The sequence below is a fragment of the Paroedura picta genome, chromosome 5 (assembly GCF_049243985.1).
Source record: "Paroedura picta isolate Pp20150507F chromosome 5, Ppicta_v3.0, whole genome shotgun sequence".
In the NCBI taxonomy this organism is placed as follows: Eukaryota; Metazoa; Chordata; class Lepidosauria; order Squamata; family Gekkonidae; genus Paroedura; species Paroedura picta.
In genome coordinates, this window is record NC_135373.1 from 118,857,549 (window position 1) to 118,885,493 (window position 27,945).

At 47.3% G+C, this 27,945-nt stretch overlaps 2 protein-coding genes across 5 annotated transcripts in view; one reads left to right on the forward strand and one right to left on the reverse strand.

Moving 5' to 3' along the window:
- LOC143838587 (solute carrier organic anion transporter family member 1A2-like) overlaps positions 1–27,945 on the reverse strand; it is a 65,369-nt gene that overhangs the window by 34,176 nt on the left and 3,248 nt on the right. Inside the window, exon 1 of one of the 4 annotated variants that reach the window (XM_077340154.1) lies at positions 5,567–5,603. The exons of 1 other annotated variant lie outside the window; for it this stretch is intronic. Coding sequence is in view for 1 of the 3 variants with exons in the window: in XM_077340151.1 (XP_077196266.1) it covers positions 1,203–1,238 (36 nt within the window). In the remaining 2 variants the exon portion in view is untranslated. Of the gene's footprint in view, positions 1–864; positions 936–1,202; positions 1,280–5,566; positions 5,604–27,945 lie in introns of those variants that run through there. 2 more of the 4 variants (XM_077340151.1, XM_077340153.1) reach the window with 2 other exon arrangements.
- Positions 12,445–27,691, forward strand: IAPP (islet amyloid polypeptide). The gene is made up of 5 exons (XM_077340965.1): positions 12,445–12,579; positions 15,361–15,523; positions 15,937–16,030; positions 16,187–16,324; positions 26,919–27,691. Exons 3-5 carry the CDS (start codon positions 15,951–15,953, stop codon positions 27,088–27,090), a joined length of 390 nt encoding a protein of 129 aa, XP_077197080.1. The 5' UTR covers positions 12,445–12,579; positions 15,361–15,523; positions 15,937–15,950; the 3' UTR covers positions 27,091–27,691.

Consider the following 27,945-nt stretch of genomic DNA (forward strand, 5'->3'; position numbering starts at 1 on the left):
ATGAAATTGGGGTCACCGTGGTTGGGCAGATAGTTGTGAGTTCCTGCATTGTGCAAGGGGTCAGACTAGATGGCCCTGGGGGTCCCTTCCAACTCTATGATTCTATGAGAAAGGTTTTGTAAACGAAAGTATGACTCCCCATCCTCGCTGCAACCTGAAATCTCCTCCCATATGCTGTTTTGGAGTTTGCAATAGCCACTGTGAAGAAAATAAACAGGAAAAGATAAAGACTTGGGGGAGCCACATAAAAGAAAGCTGAGCAGAAAGCAGAGAATGAAGTAGGGAAAGGGGATATGACCTAGGAGTTGCCAGGAGGGGCAGGAAAAGGAAATAGGGTGCGGAAGGGGGGTACAAGGGGATATACCTTGCAGGTGCCCCGCTTGGTAAAAAAAATATTTCACACACATCCTGAGAACTCCGTCCCAGCTAACTCTGTATAAACAGCATCAGGGTGCTTATGTAATTTTGCCTTTTCCCACAGGGCAATCTGATAAACAAAGCTGCATTTGTAATCCTCCTACTTTGCTACCATTTCACCCGTGGATCATCCGATTCGACTTTTAAAAACCACCTTCCCGGATCGACATCAATAGCATGCCACCTTGCAGCCTCAGGTAACCGCCAAGACTGGCTGGTCCTGAAATCTGATTCATTCCCAACTTTTTTTAAAAGAAAGTTTCTAGCTCTCGGGGGCCGCAAGCAGAATATGAAACCGCAGCGGTTCTGCAACACCCTATTGGAACATTCCACATCGTTGTAAGACAGATCCTCTCTACTCCTTCCTTCCTCTTTGCTCTAACCTCCTAGCAGCCTCCCGCCTTTCTTTCCATACCTTGGGGATCCCGTTAAAGGGCCAGAACTGACCTTTTCCCGCTCAAACGCAACACATCCTGGAGTTTTCCCGGGGATAAAACCCGAGCGATCTCGAGCAGCGGAAGATCTTTCAACAAAGAGGCAAAATCAGGGCAAAGCAAGGGGGGGGGAGGGAGACAGAACAGCCTTGAATGTACTATTTTGTAAGAAGTCTGTGAAACCTTTTGTTTTATTCATCAGCGACTTGGTGAGCAAGGGGAAAGGAGAGGAGCCAAAGAAAGCCGAAGCCAGCAAGCTGCTCTGTCCCTGCAGGGGATCAGTTCATAGTTTTCCTTGAGGATCATCCAAAGAATTGCCCCAGCACAATTGCACGTGGTTGGACCACCTACCTTGGCGCCATCGCTCACGGGGGCTTCGGCCTCCATCTCGGGCCCAGCTCCGGCCGTACACTACCTGTCTGTGTTCCCTGCTCTCTCGTCTTTTCTGGCCGAGCCTGTGTAAGACCGGGTCCCTAATTCCCTAAGCAATGTTAATCCTTGCAGGTCTTTGATTACCTTGATTTCGGGCCAGTCCACAAGCAATTAACTCCTCATATGACCCAAGCATCACTCGCCTCATGGCCGTTAAGGGTGGGCTATGTAGGAATGGGGGAATGAAAAGCATGCCTCCTGGATGGGGGATACGCTTCTAGGTAACACTGTGTGAGAACGAGACCTTGGGGTACTTGTGGATTGTAAACTAAACATGAGCAGGCAGTGTGATGCAGCGGTAAAAAAGGCAAATGCCATTTTGGGCTGTATCAACAGGGGCATCACATCAAAATCACAAGATGTCATAGTCCCATTGTATACGGCACTGGTCAGACCACACCTGGAGTACTGTGTGCAGTTCTGGAGGCCTCACTTCAAGAAGGACGTAGATAAAATTGAAAGGGTACAGAGGAGAGCGACGAGGATGATCTGGGGCCAAGGGACCAAGCCCTATGAAGATAGGTTGAGGGACTTGGGAATGTTCAGCCTGGAGAAAAGGAGGTTGAGAGGGGACATGATAGCCCTCTTTAAGTATTTGAAAGGTTGTCACTTGGAGGAGGGCAGGATGCTGTTTCTGCTGGCTGCAGAGGAGAGGACACGCAGTAATGGGTTTAAACTACAAGTACAACGATATAGACTAGATATCAGGAAAAAATGTTTCACAGTCAGAGTAGTTCAGCAGTGGAATCGGCTGCCCAAGGAGGTGGTGAGCTCCCCCTCACTGGAAGTCTTCAAGCAAAGGTTGGATACACACTTTTCTTGGATGCTTTAGGATGCTTAGGGCTGATCCTGTGTTGAGCAGGGGGTTAGACTAGTTGGCCTGTATGACCCCTTCCAACTCTATGATTCTATGATTCTATGGGTGGGCACTGCAGGGAGCACGGAGTCCAGCATGCCACTGCAGGGAGCACTGTAGGGGCACTGCAGGGGCACTGCAGGGAGCACGTGGCTGCTAGTGGATTTTGCAGAGCCCAGTACTTTGTTTAACAACGCCCTAGCATCCTGCAGCACCTTGGAGAAGGTTTCTTCCCGCACTGCCAAATGAAGTGTTGGGAATCAAACTGGGAAGTGCAACAGGTATGATGGACTTGTTTGTCCTGGGATCTCCAGATATTTGACCCTGCAGGCCACTTTAGAATTCTTAAATACCATGGTGGAGCCAGCCACAAAATGGTGGCCACACAATATCCACCACAAGAAGAAGAAGAAGAAGAAGAAGAAGAAAAAGAAGAAGAAGAAGAAGAAGAAGAAGAAGAAGAAGAAGAAGAAGAAGAAGCTGGCTTTTACAGGCCGCTTTTCTCTACCAGGAGGATTCTCCAAGTGGCTTACGATTGCGTCCCTTCCTCTCCTCACAACAGGTGGGGAGATGGGGAGGAGAGAGCTCTGATAGGACTGCTCTGTGAGATCAGCACTATCAGGACTGTGACTAGCCCAAGGTCACCCAGCTGGCTGCATGTGGAGGAGATCATCGGATTAAAAGCCACTGTTCCTAACCACTACACCACACTGACTGCCACAAGACATGAAGCCAGTCGCAAAATGGCTGCCTCAGGCTGCCTTCCATCACACGGTGAACATCCATGTGCTGTGGTGGCAGTTGGTGTGAAAGCAACATTAAAAAAAAATCTACACCGCCCATCTGATTTCCACTAGCCAACCAGAGATCTTGCTGGGAGAAAGATCCCCTTGGACCTGCCCACTATCTAGGACCATTTGCTCGGTGCCAGAAAATATTGGAGACCCCAGTCTTAATCATTATGGGCTCTAACATCCATCATGATTTCCTCTTCATTGCTGGACTGACTACCTAGCAATTTTGTGATGCCATGTGCTTCCAGTGCCCCACATCTCTAGGGGCCTAACTAGATGCTATGCTCCCCCTCCCCAAGGTCCTCTTAGGTCTGTGTGACACCACAGTCTACTCAGGAGGAATGGGCTCCTGCTTCCTCTTTTGCCATTTCCCCAACCTGAAGCAGTCCCAGATGAGTACCGTTGGCCTCATACCTACGCAGATGGAGTACATATAAATTTCACAAGTGGAGCGGTTAACGCTTGGGGTCATTGCAGGTCAGAAGGGAAGGCTGAAGTCCCTTCTCCTCACGCACTGCAGTGCTGATCTGAACTGAGCTCACATGTACCTGGGAATGGAGCTCTTCTTTGTCTCTAAGTTGCTACTGGACTTGAAACTAGCTATTGAGAGCCTCTTGTGGCGCAGAGTAGTAAGGCAGCAGACATGCAGTCTGAAAGCTCTGCCCATGAGGCTGGAAGTTCAATCCCAGCAGCCGGCTCAAGTTGACCTAGCCTTCCATCCTTCCGAGGTCGGTAAAATGAGTACCCAGCTTGCTGGGGGGTAAACGGTAATGACTGGGGAAGGCACTGGCAAACCACCCCGTATTGAGTCTGCCAAGAAAACGCTGGGGGGCGTCACCCCAAGGGTCGGACATGACCCAGTGCTTGCACAGGGGATACCTTTACCTTTACCTTTATTGATTATTGACTGACATGGGATTCTGGTTTGAAGGGGCCTCATCTGGGCATGGAATTGAAGTGACCATGGGTAGGCAGGTAGTTTTGAGTTTCCTGTATTGTGCAGGGGCTTGAAAGACAGACCTCTTCCACCAGGCCTGCGGTTGAGGCCAGAAGTAACACTTAACCCCACTGGCCCCTCTGTCCAACCCCACCAGGCTGAAAACTTGAGGTTGAGCTTCTGAAGGACTCCTCCCCCCATTGCTCGAATAGCAAGCACTACAGCCACTTGGAATACTTCATATTTGTTATTTTAATGTGCAAGATTTTAATGCCATATAGGATGGTTTTGAAGGGTTATTAATTTATTAATTTTAGAGCTGCGTTCTAAGTATGGCACGGGTATGTAATCCGCCCTGAGTTTTTGAAAAAAGGGCAGAATAGAAATCCCAAAGAAACATAAATAGATTTATGTATTTGTGTATGACCTTATTTTAGAATCCATTTTGAAACCATTTATAGACATGTGCGTGTAGAAGAAGAAGAAGAAGACGTCAACGACAGCAACAACAACAACATTGAGCACGGGGTTGGACAAGAAGGCCTGCCTATCCCCTCTAGCTCTGTGATTCTAAAATGGCTGAGTAAGGAGATGGTGATCTCTCCCTCACTGTTGGTCTTCAAGCAGCAGCTGGACAGATCCCTATCCCGGATGCTTTGGGCTTATCCTGCGTTGAGCAGGGGTTTGGACTAGATGGCCTGTACGGTCCCTTCCAACTCTGTCACTCTAAAATGGATGCCTAAGGAGTTGGGGAGCTCCCCCTCACTGGTTGCCTTCAAGCTATGTCAGGACAGATACTTATCCTGGATGCTGTAGGGGGTTAGACTAGATGGCCTGCCTGGCCTCTCTATGATTCTAAAATAGCTGCCTAAGGAGGTGGTGAGCTCCCCTACACGGTTGGTCTTCAAGCAGCAGCTGGACAGATCCTTATCCTGGATGCTTAGGGCTGATTCTGCACTGAGCAGGGGGTGCACCTAGATGGCCTGTCTGGCCCCTTCCAACTCTATGGTTCTATGATTCTCTCTCTCCCCTGCCCCAATTTATTTTTTTTTTTTAGCCTGTTATTTCATTGTTGGGTTTAACATTTCTCTTCTTTGGTCTTTTTTTTTTCTTTTACATTAATATAGTTTAAAAATAGAATAAAAATGATGACGCTGATGATTATAACAACAACAACAACAAAAATAAAAATAAAGAATACTTCTGTGGAACGAAGCACCACAGACGAAAATGGAACTTATTTCCGAATTGTCCTGCTGAGGACTGCTCTGAACAGTGCAGAGTTACATCATCCTCAGCCTATTGACCTCGGTTGACATAGAAGGGTGAGATTCTGCTCAGGACAGCACTGCAAGACGACAGTTGCCAATTCAAAGCCACATCTCCCAGAAAGGACATGCTGTGTGTTACAGAAGCCTTGAGAGCTTGCAGTTTTGCATGGCAACGATGGTTACAATTACAAATATACAGGGGTTGGCAACGGTACCAGGATCCTGGTAGCTGTGCCACTACCTGCTGATCCATGGATGCATTTTAAGCCGTGGTGTTCCCCTACATGCCATGCAGCACCTCAACAGATGGCCACTTTGCATCAAATGACTGGGCAGCTCTTGTCTTCTGACTCAGGAGTCACCCCTGTTTCAATGCAAGAACGAACCGCCAAACATTCGAGAAAGAAACGCTGTCGTTTACTTACTGTCAACTGCCGAATGTTTCGAACGACCTCGAATGGTGTCTCGTGAACATGACTTTGATCTTTTGCTCTGGATCTGTTGAAAATTAACTAGGATCTGCTGGGGCCTCCACACGATCAACTTTGGTCAAATATTTCCCAGTCTCTCTCTCTCTCTCTGTCTGTCTCTCTCTCTCTCTTAACTTGACCTGAAATTGTTCCTTTCTGGTTTCCTTTTGGAATGAGAACTCCTCAAAATTTCCCGTAATACTTTCCCAGCATGCACAAGAAATTGGCCCACAGTCTGAAAAATGTGAGAAGGGGAGCCCAAAGGGTTTGTGGGGGGCCTTGGTAATTGAATTGATGTGATACTCTTTTTTTTCGTTCATGACATCATGAATTGCTAGAAAGTTCTATCTTCGACAAGGGAAAGAAAAAGAAATTGCGTAATCTGTTCCTTGGTGTGTGCTTGAATTTATGTGTTCAAGGGGGGGGGGGAAAGGAATGCAGATGCTTCTCTTTGGAAGGTTCTAGAAACGGGTCTCATCTATATATAAGGCAAGGTATATCAAGTATAGCTAGTTCAATCTTAGCCGTAGGCCTTTTTTAGCCTAGCACATTGCACAAGGAGCCAGCGCACTGCAGGGGGTCCTGGGACCTGAGAAGAGATCAGTTCTAATTCAAGAAGATCATCAGGCCCTGCCTGTAGCGCTGGGGATAGAGGGCAACTACTGTTGTTGAACACACAAATCTGCCTTATACCAAGTCAGGCCATTGGTCCATCAAGGCCTGTCCTGACTGCATGGACTATCAGAGATGCTCCGTGATTTCAGAAGGAAGCTCCACACATCGCATGAAGTCTGATCCTCTTTAACGAGAGATTATGGGGATCATGGCCAGTAACAATATATCCTGAGATGGGGCAGCTACCAGAACCCAGAGATTCCAGCAGGGCTCACTGCTGTTGACCCCTCCTTCTACCATATACCCAGCTACTCTCTCTGTCCGGGGTCAGCAAGAAAAGGGTGGCAGGAAATGGTAATGGGGAACATGGGACGTGAGAGAGGCCACAAGAGGGCAGGAGAAGGACACACAGGCCACTGGGAAGGACATGGTGTGTGGAGGGGAAGGAGGGAAGGAGGATGTGTAGGGGGGCCTGGGGATGGGAAAAGAGGGAGGAACTTTAAGCACAGGAGGGCAAATGGGGTATAATGGTCTAAAAAACTGCCACAGGGCGGTCCAATCCACACCAAGGACTATGACGTTTGACCAACAGGGTTTGCTGCCCACTTCTCTCATGCCGTTCCCTGATAAGAAATCGGCTTCTCCAGCTGCCTCCAGGCTCAGCGAAGGAGAGAGTCAGGGAACTCCCTTTTTCTTGAAGCAACCAGGGCCGGGGGTGGGGAGAGGGTGTTTCCAAACAGCAAAATGGAGCAGGATGAGTTAATCAAAGTAAATGAAAGGGGGGGGGGGGAATTGTAATTAAAAATCCCAACAGCCTATGAAGCCTAAGCAAAGGAAGTGTCCAGATAGGCCGTCAACTGAATATAATAAATAGCCAAAATGCGCGGGGCGGGGCACGGATGACAGGCCGGACGGCCATCCCTGGACGGCAACCGTTTCAAACAAATCATTTCTGAAGTTCAAATGGATCTACATCAGTGTTTTAAAAATGTTCAAATCAAACTTGCCTCAACCAAAAGGTCTTCCCTATTGATGCCGGCAAGTGATACAACTGAAGGATAGGGTTTTTTTTCCCCCATACCCCACTTTTCACTACCCAAAGTAGTCTCAAAGCAGCTAATAGTCGCCTTCCCTTTCTGTTGCCTCGACAGACATCCTGTGAAGCAGGTGAGGCTGAGAGAGCCCTATCAGGACTGTGACTAGACCAAGGTCTGCCAACTGGCTGCATGTGGGGGAGCGAGGAATCAAACCTGGCTCACCAGTTTAGAAGCTGCTGGTCCTAACCACACGCCAAGCTGGCTCTTTAGAAAGTGGGTGAAGATTTTGCCCAGCAAACCCTCTGATTGGCCACTGGAGATCTGATTGAATGTACAGAATTTTTAACGACGTTGCTTTGGCAACAGCTGCCACTGCAGGACTTGAACTTTCATTGTGGACTGAAGGTGAGCTGCCTCCTGCAGCAGCCATTTTGTGGCAGCCATTTTGTGTCTGCCCCCACCACCCTGTAGGAAGCACTGAAAGGCTCAAAAAGGTTGAGGACCCCTTAGTCTAGAGCAGGGGTAGTCAACCTGTGGTCCTCCAGATGTTCATGGACTACTGCTGTGGGCTCATGGGAATTGTAGTCCATGGACATCTGAAGGACCAAAGGTTGACTACCCCTGCTCTAGAGCAGTGGTTATCAACCTTCCTAATTTCATGTCCTTTTAATACAGTTCCTGGTGATCCCCAACCATAAAATTACGCAAGTGTTTTTTCCCAGAAATTACACCAAAACTGACCAATGGCATGAAGATCCATTGTTCATGATTGAATATAAATTGTTTTTTTCTGGGGGTTTTCAGTTCAGTTCTGACTCTTGTCCCACCATGCCGATCTCGTTTTCCGCTGCTCCAGAGAGACGAACGTTCTGTCTCGATCTACCCCGCAAGGCTGTTCTGTGGATGGCAACCTCCCCGGCCAAGCTGCTTGCCCTGCCGCGACCCCTGTGAAAGGGTCCTTCGATCCCCAAAGGGGTCCAGACCCCCAGGTTGAGAACCACTGGTCTAGAGTTTAAAAGCATCAGCATCCCAAATTCTCACAAGCTGTAAGCAAGCCCTTATGGGAAAAGCTCAGTCTTATGAAAACCCAAGCGGCAAAACACCCAGCCATAGATCAAATGAAAGGATCGAATGACATCAAATTACAGAATGTCGGCTTGCGTCCACTGGGAGGTTTCTGAGGACAGAAAAGTTTTCTGTCGCAGGGGAATAACATTCTCCCTGATGCTACAGCCTAAAATACAGTCCAAAATGTTCCCGAAATGTTGCCCCCGCCAGGAGGAGCACTCCCAGGAATAAGGGCAGAGGCCCCCTGCAGGATGAGTAGGGAACACCCCCATCTTGAGCAGGTAGAAATTCACTGGTGGATCCAAGCCAATATCACACCTGTCCAAATCCTTCCGTTGGATTATAGAGTGCCTGATTGCCAAGGCACCTCTCTTAAGCTGTAGCAGCCTACGGGCAAACGTGAGCTGGAGTGAACCCAAGCGCGATAAAATCACCCCACGCTGGAACCGGTAGAAAGCCTTACGTTTGGTAAGAGAGATTGTAATCTGCGCGTGAGATTGCTTGGGTTGAAAAGATTTACGGCTCTCCACCAGCCAACTGTTTTCATTTGCCCGGTCGGTGTATAAATTACAGTTTGCTACGTGTGGGGGGCTTGGGGGTGGAGTGGGTTAGGGAGGGGGTGGACTCTAATGGGGTACAATGCTACGGAGGCCACCTTTCAAAGCAGCCGGTTTCTCCAGGGGGACCGATCCCTTGTCACCTGGGGGAGAAATTGTAATCCCAGGAGATTTCCAGACACCACCTGGAGATTGAAACTCTGATTTATGATTTATTATTTGCCAAGGACCAATTTGTCTTCTGTGGGGAGTAGCAAATCCCCCCCTCCCGGATCCTCTCATCAAAGGCCTGATCTGATTGGCTCCCCCCCCCCCGATTCCTTAATCGAGATCTCTTGGGCATTTTGAATTTAATAGTACTGCGGGATTTAATGGGGTTTTATTGGGGGACAATGTTACCCACCATGAGCCATTTGCAGGAGTGGCTGGCTAGAAATCAAAAACTGAATAAATAAAGAAGGGAAATGTGTTTGTAAGCTGCTTTGAGACTTCTTTGGGTAGTGAAAAGCAGAGTATAAAAAACAGCCTCTTCCTCCTCTATCCTCTCCCTCTTCTTCTTCTTCTTCTTCATGGGGGGGGGGGTTCTTTGCCACAAGACGGGGGAGTTTGCCTAATGTGGTACAACCACGTTCATAAGAACTGCCTCAGATTAACTTCATTATCTTCATTTTTCACCTGGTTGTCCCAGGTGTTGATGCGGGAAGAGCTGAACTATGCGCTTTTCCACATTCTTATTTTTCTGGCATGTAAATTCCAGTTTCTTCAGGGTTGGGGTTTTCCCTGTTCTATGCATGCTTAGCTCCCTCTGGTGGTTGATACAATATTACACTAATTTCTGTCCGGCGTAAACACCTGCAGTTTAAATCTGCCGGGAAAGACGGACTATGAAATCAACCACCAGAGGCAGCAAAACCACATGTGAAACAAGGGGGGAAACCCATAGAAACAGGAAATTACAAATGAGGCTAATGAGAAGGTAGAAAAGACCCATGTGTTACAAAAGAGGTTTCCCAAATGGCTGGAAGTTCATTGATTTTTAATATATTTTTAAATGTGTTAAATATTTATCCGGTGATATGACCATATATGGGCATGCTGACCTGCTTCTGCTGGTTGTTGACTGTATTAATAAAATGTATTGTACCGCTGAACTGCCCCCCTATCCCAAAATGGCCAATGGTGGGCCTGGAGGGGCTAGGAAGGGGAGGGGCCCCAGGTGGGCGTATCCACAGCTCTGCTTCCCAACCGTATTCTGCACAATCAGGCCACTTCTGAGGTTTCTCGGAGCCTGAAGAAGGTTTCAGGGGGTTCGCGATGGTACAGAAGTTGAGAAAGGCTGGTCTAAACACACATTAGAAATGATTTCCCATCTTTTCAAATTCAGCAATAGAATTGTGTTCACGCCTTTCACAATAACCTGATTGCAAACTTCTTTCTCTCTTTCGGAAGGAATTTCAGGTTCTAATTTATTCCCTTTGCCAGGTGTGCTTTTTAAAAACAACGAAAAGCCATTAATGTCTTCTGGTCTTGAGGTAAATTTGTTAAGACGTCCTGCTGGAAGAAATCTGACGGTTTAATGTCGGGAAATACAGAATCTTCCGGCTGTCCTATTAACTGACATTGTTGGGAGGGGAAGGGTGGATCCAGAGAAACAGTTTTAGGTTAAAAAAAAAAAACAAGACCAGTGCTTTCAGATAAAGGCATTTTTGCACGCATCCGTTCTGCGTTCCCCTGAGGCATATTACATGTACTTTAAAAAAAGGTTTCAGGAACCAAAGGAAGGCAAGTTGACTGACAGTTCAAAGACATCAATGGATCTCTGGTGCCCTTCCCCCACCTCCTAAAATTCCATTAACGATGATTCATCAATCAACGTTTTATATAATCCAATAGCATTTCCATTTCTTCAAGTGGAGCACTGGTGTTTTCTTTGGGAAGAAATTGTCAAGCTCCTCTGATGAGATTCCAACTAAAGGGGAAGGGGGGGGGGAGCACACTGTGCCAATTCTGAAATAGTTAAAGTGATTTGATTTAAGCCATGGGCTGAACGGCTGCACTTGAAAATTTTGCTATTTTTCTATTCACTATCGTGCTGTATGGGGTGTTTTAGGTAAAGCTAAAGCTAAAGGTATCCCCTGTGCAAGCACCGAGTCATGTCTGACCCTTGGGGTGACACCCTCTAGCGTTTTATGGTGTTTTATGGGGGTTTTATTGTATTTTTACTGTTTTTATCTTTTGTAAACCACTGGGAGACCAATGGAGGAGCAGTGATAGATGGATGGATGGATGGATGGATGGATGGATGGATGGATGGATGGATGGATGGATGGATAGATGGATAGATGGATAGATGGATAGATGGATAGATGGATAGATGGATAGATAGATAGATAGATAGATAGATAGATAGATAGATAGATAGATAGATAGATAGATAGATAGATAGATAGATAGAATTGGTTCAGTCCCCCCCCCTTACTTCTGAAGTTGTCTGGATGTCTTTGCGTGTATGACAGCTTCCCAAAGTAGCCTACCCTGTTGGGCTGTTGTTAGAGGAACAGCTGGGGAAGTCCTGTGGGTGGATTTCCCAAGAGGAGACAACACCCGTTTACAGAGGTAATTCCAGGTATTTGGGGAAGGAAGGAAGGAGTAATTCCCTATCTTGATGGCCCATTAATGTAGATTGATGTGTTGGGAGGGGGGAGTTCATGACACATGTACTTGTGACACTGTGGTCTGTTCCAGCATGTTCCATAGCTGTCTGAACACAGAGAAGCCAACGCAATATAATTTTTATTTCTATGGGTCTACAAGTAATGGTCCTGGGAGCCAATCCACTCTGCCCTTCTGGTCATTAAAAGGAGGGATCTATCACAACCCAGGTATTCCTTGGAGGATACCCTTCCAAATCCTAGTCAAGGCTGACCTTGCTTAGCTTCCTAGATCTGAAAGGATCAGGCTTGTCTGGGCCATCCAGGTTGGGGAATTAGGTGTGATATGCAGAGAGGTAGTAGGCATGGAGAAATCAGCATTGGTACTGAGACAGTAAACCCAGGTCTCGATTCAGTCCAGGAGGGTGTTCCTCCACATACAGCCAACAAGGTGACCTTGGGCTCGTCACAGTCCTGATAGTGCTGTTCTTACCCAGCAGCCCTGTAAGAACTCTCTCAGCCTCACTCACCTCACAGGGTGTCTGTGGCAGGGAGAGGAAGGGAAGGCGATTATAAGCCTACTTTAAGACTCCTTTGGGCAGTGAAAAGTGGGGTATAAGTGTCAACTCCTCTTCTTCAGATACCTGAGGCTGTTAAGTCCCAAAACAACCAGTCTTTTTTTTTTTCCTGTAGACTCTAAACTCAAAGATTCTTTCCATTTCCAAACCAGGGGTGGGTTGGGGGATATATTTCTGCCTGCACCTTAGAACCTCCAACCGCCCAGGGTAGTGGGGGAGTACAAAGTGTTACACTCATTCGTCGCATCAGAAATCCACCTCCGCAAATGACTGTGCGGTGTTTTATTGTGATTATTTATGTATTTATTTCTTGCCATTGCTGCTGGCAGAAAACGATTACGAGCAACTGAGTCCCAGTTGGGCTCGGTGCTGCTTTTTCAGACCAAGAGAGAAAGCGGCTCTGAGTGGCAGAACTGTCAAGGAGGCCTCGTCTGGAACGCCAAAGAGCGCCTTAAGACAAAGGTTAGTTGTCATTCATTTTTGTTTCCCCCTCTGCAATTTTCAGAAGCATGTGTACTTACGTGCGTGATGGGTCGGCGGCGGCTGCAAAAGGAATCTTGACTGCTCGGAGTGAGACATGTTGGGGGAAACTTAGTTGGGACTTGGACCCAAGTAAGTTGTTACTGAGAGCCAGTTTGGTGTGGGGGTTAGGAGTGCGGACTTCTAATCTGGCGAGCTGGGTTAGATTCCCCGCTCCCCCACATGCAGCCAGCTGGGTGACCTTGGGCTCGCCATGGTGCTGATAAAACTGTTCTGACCGAGCAGGAATATCAGGGCTCTCTCAGCCTCACCCACCTCACAGGGGGTCTGTTGTGGGGAGAGGAAAGGGAAGGCAAATGTAAGCCGCTTTGAGACTCCTTTGGGGAGAGAAAAGCGGCATTTAAGAACCAACTCTTCTTCTTCTTCTTCTTCTTCTTCTTCTTCTTCTTCTTCTTCTTCTTCTTCTTCTTCTTCTTGTACAGTGGCTAAGAGTCTCAGGATTTAGGGGGAGCAGATTATCGGGGGCAGTATTGTGGCGTCTTGGTTCATCTGTCAAATGTTAACAGCATTTATTTATTTAGCGTATTGCATGTGTCATGTAGCCAGGAGATCCGAGAGTCATCTGGAAGCCAAACAAGGGGTGTTCGGAAGTGGTTTAATCACAGAATAACAGAGTTGGAAGGACAATAAAATCAGCACCTTTAAGATCAACAAATATTTATTCAAGGTGTGAGCTTTCGAGTACAAAAACTCTTCCTCAGACCATAAACTGACCATCATGACAGTGGGACTATATAAGCAAAAGTTAATCCTGTTACATTAGTAAACTGTGTCACAGCATCCAAATGCAGCCATGTGATAATTCTTTGCTAAACCAGCCAATCAGACCCCTCGAATACAGCTGTCGTTCGCAAATACATATGAGAAGTAAAACTGTCGATGCCAGTGATCAACGGCTTCCACCCCACCATTTACTGCTGGCCCCATCTGTCTCCATACTAGTGTGAAACCTCCTGGGTCATCTAGTCCAACCCCCCACACACTGCAGGACCATCACAACACGATCACTCATCCATTGTCACCTGCCACCATTTCCTGCCTCTGCCTTTGCCATTTCCTGCCTCCACGTCATGACCCCTACTGTTCCTTGGAGGAGCTACTATCCCAATCCTTGGAGGTCTCCCATCGAGATACTAGCCAGGGTTGCCCCTGCTAGCATCTGGTTGGCATCTGAGATCTGATTGGATAGGGCATGCTTGGGCTATGCTGACAGCACTCTTGTGCAGCCTCAATATGCCCGAGGACAATGTAAGGACAGGAGAGGGGTTAACCCTTCAATCCTTACTCAATTTTGTCCTTCAGAACCGTTCTCCCCACTATATTCTTAGTATTTCCAAGAGCAAGGCAAGATACATTTTTTTTAAACATGGCTTTTAACCTTTCAAACACGAACAGAAGGAGTCACTAGCAGCTTCCGAAACAGGCATGAGGTTTCGGTTCTTACCATTTAAGGCCATTTACAGCCTGCATATCTGAGGGACCGCTTGTCCCCTCTGTGGGTTTGAATCTATTGGTTGTGCCTGGCCCCCGGGAGGCATGCCTGGCCTCGACTAGGGCCATGGCCTTCTTGGTCCTGGCCCTGACCTGGCGAAATGAGCTCGCGGAGCAGCTGAGGGTCCTTACAGAGCTACCACAGTTCTGCAGAGCCTATAAGATGGAACTTTTCCGCCATACATTTGGTTGAAGCCAGGCTAGGTAGATCAGGTTCCTCCCTGTCTAGGCCCTATATAGGACCAATGTGTTGGTTATCTGGGCAGAAGTCTCCCCCCCCCCCCTCCCGAGATGGCTGTTTGAGGTTGTATCTGCTGTGGTCAGGCTTGGGGTGGAAGAGAGGGGAGGTTTTTTTAGATGGGTTTTACAGATTGTAAAAGAACCTCTTGTGGCGCAGAGTGGTAAGGCAGCAGGCATGCAGTCTGAACCTCTGCCCATGAAGCTGGGAGTTCGATCCCAGCAGCCGGCTCAAGGTTGACTCAGCCTTCCATCCTTCCGAGGTTGGTCAAATGAGGACCCAGCTTGCTGGGGGGTAAATGGCCACTGGGTGACACAGTGTTGGATTGGATGGGTCATTGGCCTGATCCAACATGGCTCCCCTTCCATTCTCTTAGGTTCTTAAAGCCATTAAAACACAACTTCTCAAAAAACAGGCCAACACAGGACAAGGCATAACCGGAGGATCAAACAAACCCTGAACAGCCTAAAATGATGAAGGGAGAACAATCCCTGGGACAAGACTCAACTATAACATTTTAAAAGAAAGACTCGAGGAAATCTGTTTTGATGTATCTGACGTGTGTACGCTCACAAAAACTTATAGCCCAGAGTTAAACTTTGACGGTCTTAAAAGGTGCCGCGGACTCCGAACCCGTCCTTTTGTATCCTTCATTTCACTTCATTCCCAATTTTTATTATTATTATTATTGACGCCTACAGCAGTGGTTTACCTCAGCATCTTATCAGGATCCTTGTAGCGGAGGGACCGGTTCTTGTACCACCCCGCCTGATTTCATTAAGACCACGTCAGCGATCACCCCCGATTGGGTTGGCCTGAAATATGCCACAGCCGAACGTGGCGATGACCCATCAGCCTCTGCTCCTTTCTAGGTGGTTTCTATCTATAGGGAGAGAAATTAATAACAGGGTCTCTCTCTCTCTCTTTCTCTCTCTCTCGCTCTGTCTCTGTACCTCTGTACTGCCTGATGTCAGTGCTGAGAAAGGTGTGAAGGGTATATAAGAGCCGACTTGCCAGTGAGGAAGGTGGAAGGGAAGGATTCTCCGCAGTCGGAAGCAAGTAAGAATCCTTGCCGATCTTCCTTCGAAAGCAGAATTCGCTGGGATTTCTTCGGCTAAATCCCTCGGCCACCGAAAGGTAATATCCGTTGCCTCCCTCTCGGTATTCTGAAGCTCCACAAACCAAGGTAGGGGAAAGGATTTAATGATTAAAACGCAAAAAAATAAAACATTTGGGCAAACCAGAAGCGATGAGAGTGGAGTCCACGTAAAATTTAGACCGGAATAAAATCTTGCTCGTCTTTAAGGGGCATTTGAATCCTTTTATTTGTGATCGGGCTAGGGAGTTTTTGATCCTTTCTGTGGGAAAGGGAGCATTTGGAGTTGTTGTTTCTCGTAATTTGGACTGTTGTTCTTCCTGCTCTTGCTGGGGTATTCTTCTTTATTCTGGGATATTCTGCTGTGATGGTTGTCCTCCGGCACGCATTGCAAAACTGCATGATTATAACTCACGTTTTTACCTTGTGGTTTGTCTCCCCCACCCCATCCCAGAAACTCAGAGAGAGATGTGCAGCTTCAAGGGACGCTTACTTTTCATCTTCTTATCGATCGCTTTAAATTCCCTGGAAGCAACACCCGTCAAGAGGTCAGTAACTTTGCGCAAATTCACAAGGAGAGATCGGTTCATCCGTTCGGCTGCTTGCTTATGCCAGCTAGTGCAAAATACACTGTAGCATAAAACAAAAGAGACATTTTTTTTTGCTCTTTCTTCTTCTTCTTCTTTTTTTTTTCCGGATTAAAGACTGCTCACTTTGGCTGACGATTTCTCCGACGGGACCGCCAGCAGACAAGAACGGCTCGTTCCGGTCCTTTCGAGAAGTACTGGCTTCTTCGGACTGAACGGAACTCCCCTGGGAGAAGAAACGGCCAAGTCCAAGGGGTAGGTTTTTATTTTGGGGTTGCCTTTGATTGAAAGGTAAAACATGCCTTTGAGAACAATATATGCAAATTGAGTCAGATTTCTCTCTCACTTTTTGTTATTTAGAGCAGGAGTAGGCAACCTGTGGTCCTCCAGATGTCCATGGACTACAATTCCCATGAGCCCCTGCCAGCATTTGCTGGCAGGGGCTCATGGGAATTGTAGTCCATGGACATCTGGAGGGCTGCAGTTTGACTACCCCTGGCATAACCCAATCTCATCATATCTCAGAAGCTAAGCTTGAGGGGCCTTTGGATGGAGAACAGCATTGTAGAGGAAGGTCATGGCAAACTACCTCTGCTTCCCCTTTGTCTTGAAAGCACCTTGCTGCGGTCATCATAAAATTTGGATGAGAGGCCACCAAGGAAGGCTCTGCAGCAGAATGCAATGGCAAACCACCTCTGCTTCTTGCTTGCTTTGAAAGCCCCTCCCTGGCTCACCATAAGACTTGGATGGGAGACCACCAAGAACAGCTCTGCAGAGGAAGACCATGGCAAAAAGCCTCACTTGCCTTGCGAGTCCCTTGCTGTGGTCACCATCATGCTTGGATGAGAGGCCGCCAAGGAAGGCTCTGCAGAAGAAGGTCATGGGAAACTAAATCTGCTTCTCACTTGCCTTGAAAGCTTTGTTGGGGTCCCCAAAAGTTGGATGCTACTTGACAGCATATATAAACCTTCTCACCCAAAAAGTCCCTGGGAAGGTTGCTATGTCCCCCCTGGCCACCACCAGGGGAATGGGGGGGGGGGGTAGGGTTGCCAGATACAGGTTGGCAAGCTCTGCCTTTGTGAGCTACCTTGGAGCAAAATGCTCCAATGTTCATTTGCTGTGACATTTGCTGGCAGGGGCTCGTGGGAACTGTTGTCCATGAACATCTGGAGGACCACAGGTTGACTACCCCTGCCATAGTCCACGCCTCATTGCCACGGGTTAAACAATCATTGCCTTGGGATGCTTTATGATAGGGCTGCCTCATTTTCTGGTGGGAAGGTGAGTCTTAGTTTGTCTTCTGTCTACCCCAGGCTTTCTCAACCAGGGTTATGTATAACCCCGGGGTTTCTTGATGGCCCTGGAAGGATTTCCTGAATGGGTGGGAGTTAATTTTTAATCTATTTTTAAAAAATGGTTAAACATTTATTGGGTGATATGACCATATATGTTGACTGGCTTCCCCTCCCAAAATGGCCAATGATGGGCCTGGAGTGGGTGAGAAGGGGAGGAGCCCCAAATGGACATGTCCACAGCTTTGCTTCCCAACCATATTCTGCATGATCGCTCCACTTCTGGGGTTTCTCAAATCCTAAAGTGTGTTTCAAGGGTTTCTCAGTGGCAATAAAGTTGAGAAGGGCTGCTATATAATAACACAACCAGGGAGGAGGGCCAGCAGGAAACACAGCTGAAATATGGGAAAGGGTATTTAGTGAGTTTAAAGTAGTTGTTCATTAGAGAGCTGGTTTAATTTTAGTAACTGTAATTCTACATTTTAATGCTAAATTATGTATTAGTCTATTTTTATCATGGTTGAGAACCACCATCTTGGGAGAGAGGTGGTCTTCATAATAACGACTATTAATAGTAATAATTACTAATAATAACAATGGGATTCTTGGGGAACAGCATGCCAAACAAAACAGAAAAAGTATTCCCCCTGTGGGCAGAAGACAATTTTAGAGGGACGCAGAGGAAAGGGATTTATTTGACAATGGCACTAATTCCTTGCAAAAGAAAGATGAATCCATATTAAGGATTATTGTTTTATAAAACAAAGAAAGGATTACACAGGAATGGCAATGCAGTGATCCCAAACGCTAATTCCAAAAGTATTATAGAAGCAGATATTTCTCCCATATCTTTCCCTCCATGCAAAACCTTTTGGAACTATGCACGAAAAGAATGGCAAATGGTTACACACTTCCTTATCAGCTGCGGAAACAATGTAAGGTATACTGTGCTGCTCTGGAGAGGTTTCATCATCTTGGGATCATTAAGACCCGACCTGAACAGTGCAGGCCAGCTCAGTCCCTTCAGATCTCGGAAGGGAGGTCCACCAAGGAAGTCCAGGGTTGTGACATGGAGGCAGGCAATGGCAAATCACCTCTGACCATTTCTTGCTTGGGATCTCCGCAAGATTGCCAGAAGCCAGCTGTGACTTGACAAAATGTACCGTTGTGTACACGCTGAATCTCTTCACCCATCCTCTTTTATTCAGGTCTAGGTGAACTAGACCTAGGGAATTCCAGGGAATTTAAGAGCCTCTTGTGGCGCAGAGCGGTAAGGCAGCCGTCTGAAAGCTTTGCCCATGAGACTGGGAGTTCAATCCCAGCAGCCGGCTCAAGGTTGACTCAGCCTTCCATCCTTCCGAGGTCAGTAAAATGAGTACCCAGCTTGCTGGGGGGTAAACGGTCATGACTGGGGAAGGCACTGGCAAACCACCCCGAAATGAGTCTGCCATGAAAACGCTGGAGGGCGTCACCCCAAGGGTCAGACATGACTCGGTGCTTGCACAGGGGATACCTTTACCTTTTAGGTGAACTAGGGTTGCGATGTGTCCCGGATCCCAGCAGGGGATGTGGGGGGCAATGACCCTAGTGTAACGTTCATGAAATTGCAATTTCAGTCAATCAAACTGACCCTACCCATTTTCTAAAAAAAGCTGTGATGCTGTGATGGAACAATGATAAAATGTTAACAATTATTTATTAAGGTGCACCAATATTACGTTAAAAACAAAGTAAAAACTATATTTAAGAAACTATACAGATCTAACTGGCCATTTATAGTTTTTTTTAGTATAGTTTTTACTTTGTTTTTAACGTAATATTGGGGCACTTTAATAAATAATTGTTAACATTTTATATTGTTTTATAGCTCAACTTTTGAGTTCCTGACTTTTTCAAGGTTGGGTTTTAGTTCCCTTTTCGGTTTTGGATTGTGATAGATGCTGTGATGCCCACAGACTGTTTGTTGATCATCTGCTTGGAATGTTGATATAGTCTGGCGGTGTATAAAAGGTTGCTGACTCCTGTTTTATACTTTTTGCATTTTAGTTAACCCTTTCATAGCACGAAGTTTCCATGAGGGTTTTGTTATATTGCTTGTTCTCGTCGTGCAAGAAGAAAAGAGACGCTGCTTCTCTTAAGGGTTCATTTCAGCCTTCTCCATTACCATTAGGCACGACAACAGCTAACTGTAGAATGCGTGAAATTTTGCAGTTCCCCTTCGGAGGAACGGTTCCCTGGATATAACTCCAGCAGAGTTCTAGGAGTGTTGGGGGAAAGGGAGAGGAGGAAATCGTCGACATGTCGACATCACTTCCAGCTAAAACCTGGAAGTGATGTCATCAACTCTCTACAGATCAGCAAAACCCAAGAGGGTTGGTGAAATCTGGAAGCGATGTTGATGCATGGACGATATACGTTTCTCCATGCACTGCCCCTCAAAGTCTTCCAGGGGTCCCAAACAAAGGTCTGTCAACCAAACAAAGGTCTGTCAACACTTTTCTTGGATGCTTAGGGCTGATCCTGCGTAGAGCAGGGGGTTGGACGAGATGGCCTGTGTGGCCCCCTTCCCACTCTAGGATTGTATGATTCTATGATTCTAACCATAAAGCCCCAGCTAATAACTTACGAATTATATTGGGATCGCTCCCATTGGCCTAAAATGACTTCAAGTGATTTTCTCCAAAGATATTCCCCATTACGGTTGGGCGCCTCGGTGTCCCACAGCAGCCAGCGCTGTGGCACTGGGGGGGGGGGGAGGGGAGGCGCGGGCTTCAAAGCACTGGCACCAGCACCTCCCCTCCCTCCCCTGTGGCACTGCCTGCTTCAGGTGTAAATGGTTGCTTCAGATGCCAAAGTGCCCAACCCTATTCCCCATCCCAAGGGATGACTCAGCTGAGCTAAGACCTAGCTAAATGGGACTATATTAAATAGTTTGGAATACGGGGTATGAATTCCCATAATAGTTTTCTAAGTTTTTAAATTTCTCTACAAGAAACTATGTTTATTAGCCATGGGAATGAACTGGTTCACAAATCAATATTCAGCTGGAACTTGGGCTAGGGCTAGGACTTCCCCAAGTGTTTACCAGACTTGTGGCCGGTTCAGTTCAGGTCTTCAGGGCCAGCCATTTAAACCTGACATCTGAGCAATGTAAGGCCCATCAGTCAGCAGTTAGGTTTAAATGGCTGTGAGCCACTAAACCCCTTGGTTTTGCTCCTCCTCCTCCAAAACAAAGGGAAGCGAAACCAGTGGGTTAAATGGTTTGCCAGCCATTTAAACCTAACAGCTGACCAGCTGCCACACTCATCTAAGCAAAACGAGAACAAACAGCTGTGCTGACCCCTCCCCCCTCCTTTGGTGCCTTAAACACTGAGTTCTTTTGCTTAGTGGTTAATCCAGGACTAAATTATGCCACCTGAACTCTGCGTCTCAGGCTACCACTTGCAATGATGGGGGAAACGGAATAATTGCACCTTCAAGCCTTGCAGGAAAGAGGGGTTAAAAAAAAAAGCAGACTCATGGCTGCAGTTTTCAGCGGCAGCCGCGTGTCCTCTTCCGATCCCTATTTTATCCTTCAGCCGCAGAGCAGCATTGGGAATAGGTGACACTCTGATGACAGGGGAAGTTAGAGAGGCGGTTTTCACCCACACAAATGCAAATTAGCACTCCTGCAAGTCATAGAGGATTCTGATCATTAGTGAACTCATTGGTGAAGTTGAAGACAGTGCATGAACTAAACCACCTGCGCAAGAAGAGGAACGCCTGAGATCTAAAAGCATCCATTAACAAAATGTCTTTGCAACGCAGATGGTACTGTTGCCGGTTAGTAAAAGTGCCAGTAGAAGGTAAGTTATGTTTGCGTTGGACCCTGCCTCTCCCCCAAACACAAATCCCCATAGGTCTCCCTTCGAAGGCAGTACAGAAAGATCCAATGCAAACATAACTTACCTTCTATAGGTGCTGGGAGCAGCCTAACACATACTCTAACTCTGCTCTCATTCCAATTCCACTTCTAGAAACATCGAGGTGTGTGTGGAGAGTCACAATTGACTTAGGGTGACCCTGTAGCATTTTCAAGGCAAGTGGTGAACAGAGGTAGTCTGCCATGACCTTCCTCTGCATAGCAACTCTGGACTTCCGGCCAATTGCTCTGAATTGATGGGAAGCTGCTTACTTTCAAAGGTAGTGCTAACTTTAGCAGAGTTTCACCACCGCCTCCATCAGCCCCTCACAGTTGAGCCATCCAAGGCAGGGCTTGCGTCCTTTCCGAGCGTTCTTTTCAACTCACGTTCCACCTTCTGATGGACATGGAAAGATGGAGAGATCTGCCACCTTGCTCACGTCTGACCAAAGAAAAGCACCTCTCCCCAAAATCTCACTGGACTCCAAGTTGCTAGGGGACACAGATCTTAGCCCCCTACTGCAAACCAACACAATTACCCTCCAAAACTATCTACAGAGGGCAAGAAATTCTTCTGGGGGGTTCAGGGTCTTGGGAATGTTCAGCCTGGAGAAGAAGAGGAGGTGGAGATAGGATAAGATGGGTCTCTTGAAGTTTCTGAAAGGTTGTCACTTGCAGGAGGGCAGGGAAAGGTTCCTGTTGGCAGCAAAGGACCCACAGTAATGGGGGGGGGGATTCAGAGTAGTTCAGCAGTGGAATGGGCTGCCTAAGGAGGTGGTGAGCTCCCCCTCATTGGCAGTCTTCAAGCCGCGGCTGGTCAGATCCTTATCCTGGCTGCTTGAGGCTGATCCTGCATCGAGCAGGGGGTCGTATGGCCCTTCTAACTCAATGATTCTTTGATGCTCTGTATTCGTCAAGCAAAATCAGTAGAAACAGCAGCAAATATCCGGGGAAGACAATGGAGCAGGTCCCAGCGGGAGAGGTGCAATTTAGCAGGGTGGGGGAGGAGGGAGTCCCAGAGCTCCAGGAGTCACTAAAAAGAGCAAGGTATCGCTTGTCATGCTAATGGTTGTCATGATATCGGCAATTGCTCTAAATAACCTTTCCAAAGTTCTCCTGAAATGTAAACATTGAGTCATTGTTACCGCTTAACGGCATGACGATACTATAATTATCCTTTTCTGGAGGTGCTGGGAAGGGGCTGTCTTGATAAATTGCATCTAAATCACAGCTCCGCTCATATCATTGATACTGATACTTGTGTGGGTCCAACCAGATTTTCTGGTGGTGATGACGGACAGGAGGGCGGAGTGCCTTGAGGATCACGGCACCAGCATGGCTTCTGTCTAGGCGGGATGGAGTCTGTTGTTAAAGAGAGAAGTAGAGGAGACTGAGTGAAATGAAGTGGTTGAATTCAACCCAAGGGTGGGCCAATACTTTGACTTGCAGGGAAAGTTCCCCCTGGGCCTGTGATACTGCCCTGGAGAGCTGCTGGCCACAAGGGCAACTAGAGTCAAATCACAGTACCTCCCCTTTAATCAAGAAATTAATGTGTGGGATTTGCTGCCAGGGTATATAGCAATGACCATAGGCCAGTGTAGACAAGACATTCCAAGAGGTGAACAATTATGGTAGCATAATAACAGCACAGTATCCAGGGAAGTGTGTCTCTAGCCCTGTTTGGTTGTCTTGTCTGATAGAGCTGGGCTCCATTCCTTTATCTTGTGGGTGTTTTAAGTGCCATCAAGTCACCTCTGATTTTTGGCAACCCTATGAACTATTGTTCTCCAAGACAACCAATTGTTAACAGCCTTGCATTGGTCTTGAGAACAGCACACACGGGGGTGACTCCCTTGATTGAGTCAATCCATCTCTTCCTCTTTTCCTGCCGCCTTCAGTTTTTGAGCACATGAAATTGCCTTCTACTGAATCAGACACTTGGTCCATCAAAGTCAGTATTGTCTGCTCAGAATAGCAGCAGCTCTCAAGTTCTCAGGTGGAGGTCTCTCACGTCACCTACTGACAGATCTTTGAACTGAAGACCTTCTGCGTGCCAAGCAGATGCTCTGCCACTGAGCCATGGTCCCTCCCAACTTTTCGTAGCATGATTGTCTTTTCCAGTGACTCCTGTCTTCTCATGATGTGACCAAAGTACGATAGCCTCAGTTGTGTCATTTTAGCTTCTAGGGAAAGGTCAGGACTGATTTGATCTCACATGCAGTTATTTTCTTGTTGGCCATCCAAGGTATCTATGAAGCTTTCCTCCAACAACAGATTTCAAGTGAACCAGCTTTCTTCATTGTCGGGCTTTTGTGTCCATACATAGTAATGGGTGAAACTACAGCATGAATAAACTTGATCTCGGCCACCAGGGACACATCCTTACCCATAAAGGACTTTTCTAGCTATTTCATGGCTACCCTTTCCTATCCCATTCTCCCTCTGATTTCTTGGTTGGTGATCATTTATCTCCCTTTTGGTTGATGACCATTTATCTTCGTTTAATATCACAAAAGCTCGTGCCAAAAAGTGAATATTTTATTGTGGGCAGAACTTTTGTCTGCCAGGTCTCTTACACTCATAGAATCATAGAATCATAGAATCATAGAGTTGTAAGGGACCTCCTGGATCATCTAGTCCAACCCCCTGCACTATGCAGGACACTCACAACCCTATCGCTCATCCACTGTCACCTGCCACCCCCTTGAGCCTTCACAGAATCTGCCTCTCTGTCAGATGGCTATCCAGCCTCTGTTTAAAAATTTCCAAAGATGGAGAACCCACTACCTCCCGAGGAAGTCTGTTCCACTGAGGAACCACTCTAACTGTCAGGAAATTCCCCCGGATGTTTAAACGGAATTTCTTTTGAATTAATTTCATCCCATTGGTTCTGGTCTGTCCATTCGCTGGCAACCTTGGGGTGGTGGCGGGAGGGGGGGTAACACAGCAACGATTTCTCAGTGATTCCTAGAGCGATGCCATGTCACATCCGAGTTGCACCCAGAAATGACATCGTGACACGACCATGTCACCGACGTGCCCACGCCCAGGACCCAATCCCCAGCCCTCCCACAGGTTGCTGGGCTCAAAGCAAAAGGGGAAATCAATTCAGTTTTTATCAGACCCTTATTCTCTTTATAAGAATACCTTGCTGAATGGTTCCATTTGATCACTCTGAAAAATGAAAAGAGTCTGGAACCCTCCCGGAATTTGGTGATGTACTGAAAGGGCCTCCCTCCGATCTTTGCCGTTCTTCCCCACCCCTTTCTTCCATGCTGCTGAAGTGCCTGCCATATTCAACAGGCGGGGAAAGATACCATGGCAGGGGTCCAGGGGTGGTGGTGGAATAGGTATTTAGAATGTTAACTAATCAAACCAGGTGCTAGGCAGAAAATTGGGTATTTTAGAGATTGAATTTTTTAATGATAATGTAATTGATAAATTATGTATTTATGTATCTTTTAACATGTAAGCCACCTCCAGCCCTATGGGAGAGAAGCAGTTTAAAATGTAATAATAATAATCATCATCATCGGAGGAGGAGTCAGTCAGGACAATCTAGAAGAAGAAGAAGAGTTGTTTTTATACCCCTCTTTTCTCCACCCAAAAAAGTCTCAAAGTAGCTTACATTCACCTTCCCTTTCCTCTCCCCACAACAGACACCCTGTGAGGGGGGTGAGGCTGAGAGAGCCCTGATATCACTGCTCGGTCAGAACAGCTCTATGGGGACAGTGACGGGCCCAAGGTCACCCAGCTGGCTGCAGGTGGAGGAACAGGAAATCAAACCTGGCTCGCCCGGTTAGAAGTCGGTGCCCTTAACCACTACACCAAGCTGAGACTTTATATATTTCTGGTGCAGTGTGAGTCAGCAAAAATGGGTGCATTGCTGTGATGGTTAGTTAACATATGCTTGTGTTAAAGACTGTCTCATTCAAGGTTAATAAACAAACCAAGAGCAAGTCCAAAAGCACAACAGAGCATAGAACAGGACGTTCAGACAGTACATAGTTCTACAGAAGAGCACAACATTCAGGATTTTATCGGAGTTCAAGTTGACAGCAGAGAGTGGACCTGCTTCCTTGCCCCCAGCTGACTCGAAAGAACGTGTGGTTGCAATTCCCCAGGTAAAACCTAAACTGAACTCCTTGTCCCTACGTTGTCCCTACAATTCCGAAGGGCACCAGGTATTTGGTTGAAGCCAGCTGACTCAACAACATCCGTTGGTTCCCCAAACAACATCCGTTGGCCCCTACATGATCTGAGCCATGCTGACCTCCCACAGGTTCATGTTAAAAGTTGAGAATTGTTGTCATACTGTGAATCTGTCATAGTGTTTTGTTATTATCTGTTATGTTCAATTTTGGAACCACTGTTATGTTACTATCACTAGATTTTGATGTATACCCATGGCCTTTTATGTAAACTGCCCTGAGTCTTATGGGAGGGTGGTATAGAAGTCTAAGAGATGGATGGATGGATGGATGGATGGATGGATGGATGGAAGGAAGGAAGGAAGGAAGGAAGGAAGGAAGGAAGGAAGGAAGGAAGGAAGGAAGGAAGGAAGGAAGGACGGACTGGACGGACTGGACGGACTGGACAGGATGGATAGTTGGATCCTGTTCCTGGTGGTGGAAAGTGCCAACAAGTCACAGCTGACTTACAAGTCACAGGTGACCCCGTAGTCCTGGCAACAGGTAGGGGGTGGGGGGGAAATTATGGGGAACAGAAAGGAGGCCCAGCCAACATGCAGCAATGTGCCTACATTACTACCTTTGTGATCAGAAATGACATCATCATTGAGCAGCGACGTTGGGTGACATTCTGGTGTTTGGGCAACGTTTCTATGGTAAATTTGGCTTCTACCAGAGTTTTTGTCCACCCAGGAACCTGTCCTGCAGGGAGAGCTCTCCTCACAGGCTCAGCTGGGGTTTTGCTGGCCAGTCCAATTTTGCTGGTAATTCCCAAATACATTTGGGATTCTTTTCGGGGATTCCCCCCTCCCCCCCCCCCCCCCCCAGTTCTCCTGAAAAATCCTGGTTGCATTTGGGAAGCCAAAATATCTCTAAAAAAAAAAGATATTTTTCAGGTACCTTTTCAGTTCAGGTAACCCCAAACGCAAACCGCACTAGCAACCCTATCAATAAGGGACTTCCCTCCCTCCATGTGGAATCACTGCCCATCCTGTTGCTGATGTTAATGATGACAACATTTGTCTATCACAAGACCAGAGTGGCAGATTACAGGGGATGAGCGAAAGGGTTGTGAGTGTCCTGCATAGTGCAGGGGGTTGGACTAGATGACCCAAGAGGTCCCTTCCAACTCTATGATTCTATGATTCTCAGCATGGGTCCAATAAAACCAAATGATGACAAATACAAAAACATGCGCATTATAAATCAACAGTAATGGTCACGCCAAATAAATCAAACCAACCTGGCAGCTCCAGGAAAGGTCCTCTCAACGGCCAGGTTTTCACCGGTGAGATTTCTGTCTTGCGTCCCGGCAAAGCTCCCAGAAGCAGCCCTTTCCCCCAAACTAACAACCCCTCTCCCTTTCCCTATAAAGCCACCTATATTCCAGACATCCAGGTAAGAACGCCAGGCGCCTGCCGCCAACTTTTCACGGTGCCCTTTCTGTTTTGTCCCGGCCTCTGCAGCCACCGCTTGGAGAAACGGAAATGCAACACAGCCACCTGTGTCACCCAACGCCTGGCCGACTTCTTAGTGCGTTCCAGCAACACCATCGGAACGATCTACTCGCCGACCAACGTCGGGTCCAACACCTACGGGAAAAGAGACGGAGAATCTCCGAACTATCTACAACTGTAACGTCTCAGGACGTCCCAGCAATGGCGGAAATCCTCATTAGGAATCCCGAGACCCTCCCTCCCCTCGGTTTTCATGTACAAAGTCTCGGACTCCCCTCCCCTCCTCCCAAGTCCTCCGTGCGAGTCTTCTTTGCTACGGTGAGGTTTCCATAAGAGCAAACCGTTTGAGGATTGGGCAGGCGGCAACCCCCTTTGGTCACTGCCTCCATGCTTGTTCTTAACAGTGCCTTGTCTTCCTTTTTGTGAGTTTTTGGGCGCTTTCATGCTGGCTAAACCACGCGCCTGTTTGCCGTTGGCTCTGGCCATTTCCCGTGGTGCAAACGGTCCCGAACCGGGATCAAAAGCGCGTTGTTTAGCATGAGTAAGAGAGCCGCTTGTGTTTTGTTTTTGTGTTCCACCGATGTGTCACTCGGCAAGGCATGTGGGTTAACGGGCCTAGCGTTTTGAAGTGGTCATGCGCCGACGGACGATCCACATGCTTGTGCTAATCCTGCCATTGAACAGAAAATAAACCTCATGTCCTCAGGCTATAAAACACCCAAAATGTAAATCGCAACCGGTTTGGGGTTTTTTTTTTTAATTAAAATACTGAAAAGCCAAAACATGAGGTGTACCTCTTTGTAATTCCACTGGAGAAGAACAGCTTCGGCCATGCTCCCATCTTTAGTTACGCTCAGTTTAACAAGTCTACTGTTCAATTCCGCCTGGCCATTGGTAAGAGATGGAGGGCAGGGTGGCCAGATCCAGGTTGGGAAACTCCTGGAGGTTTGGGGATGGAGATTTGGGACCAGGGGGGACAGTGCCAGAGAGGCCACCCTCAAGAGTAGCCATTTTATCCAGGGGAACTGATCTCAGT

Bases quoted from the DNA above. Each gene is read 5' to 3' on its own strand.
- IAPP (XM_077340965.1), top strand. From the start codon at position 15,951: ATGTGCAGCTTCAAGGGACGCTTACTTTTCATCTTCTTATCGATCGCT. The intron at 16,031-16,186 runs GTCAGTAACTTT...TCCGGATTAAAG, and splicing joins GAAGCAACACCCGTCAAGAG to ACTGCTCACTTTGGCTGACG. The intron at 16,325-26,918 runs GTAGGTTTTTAT...CGGCCTCTGCAG, and splicing joins GAAACGGCCAAGTCCAAGGG to CCACCGCTTGGAGAAACGGA.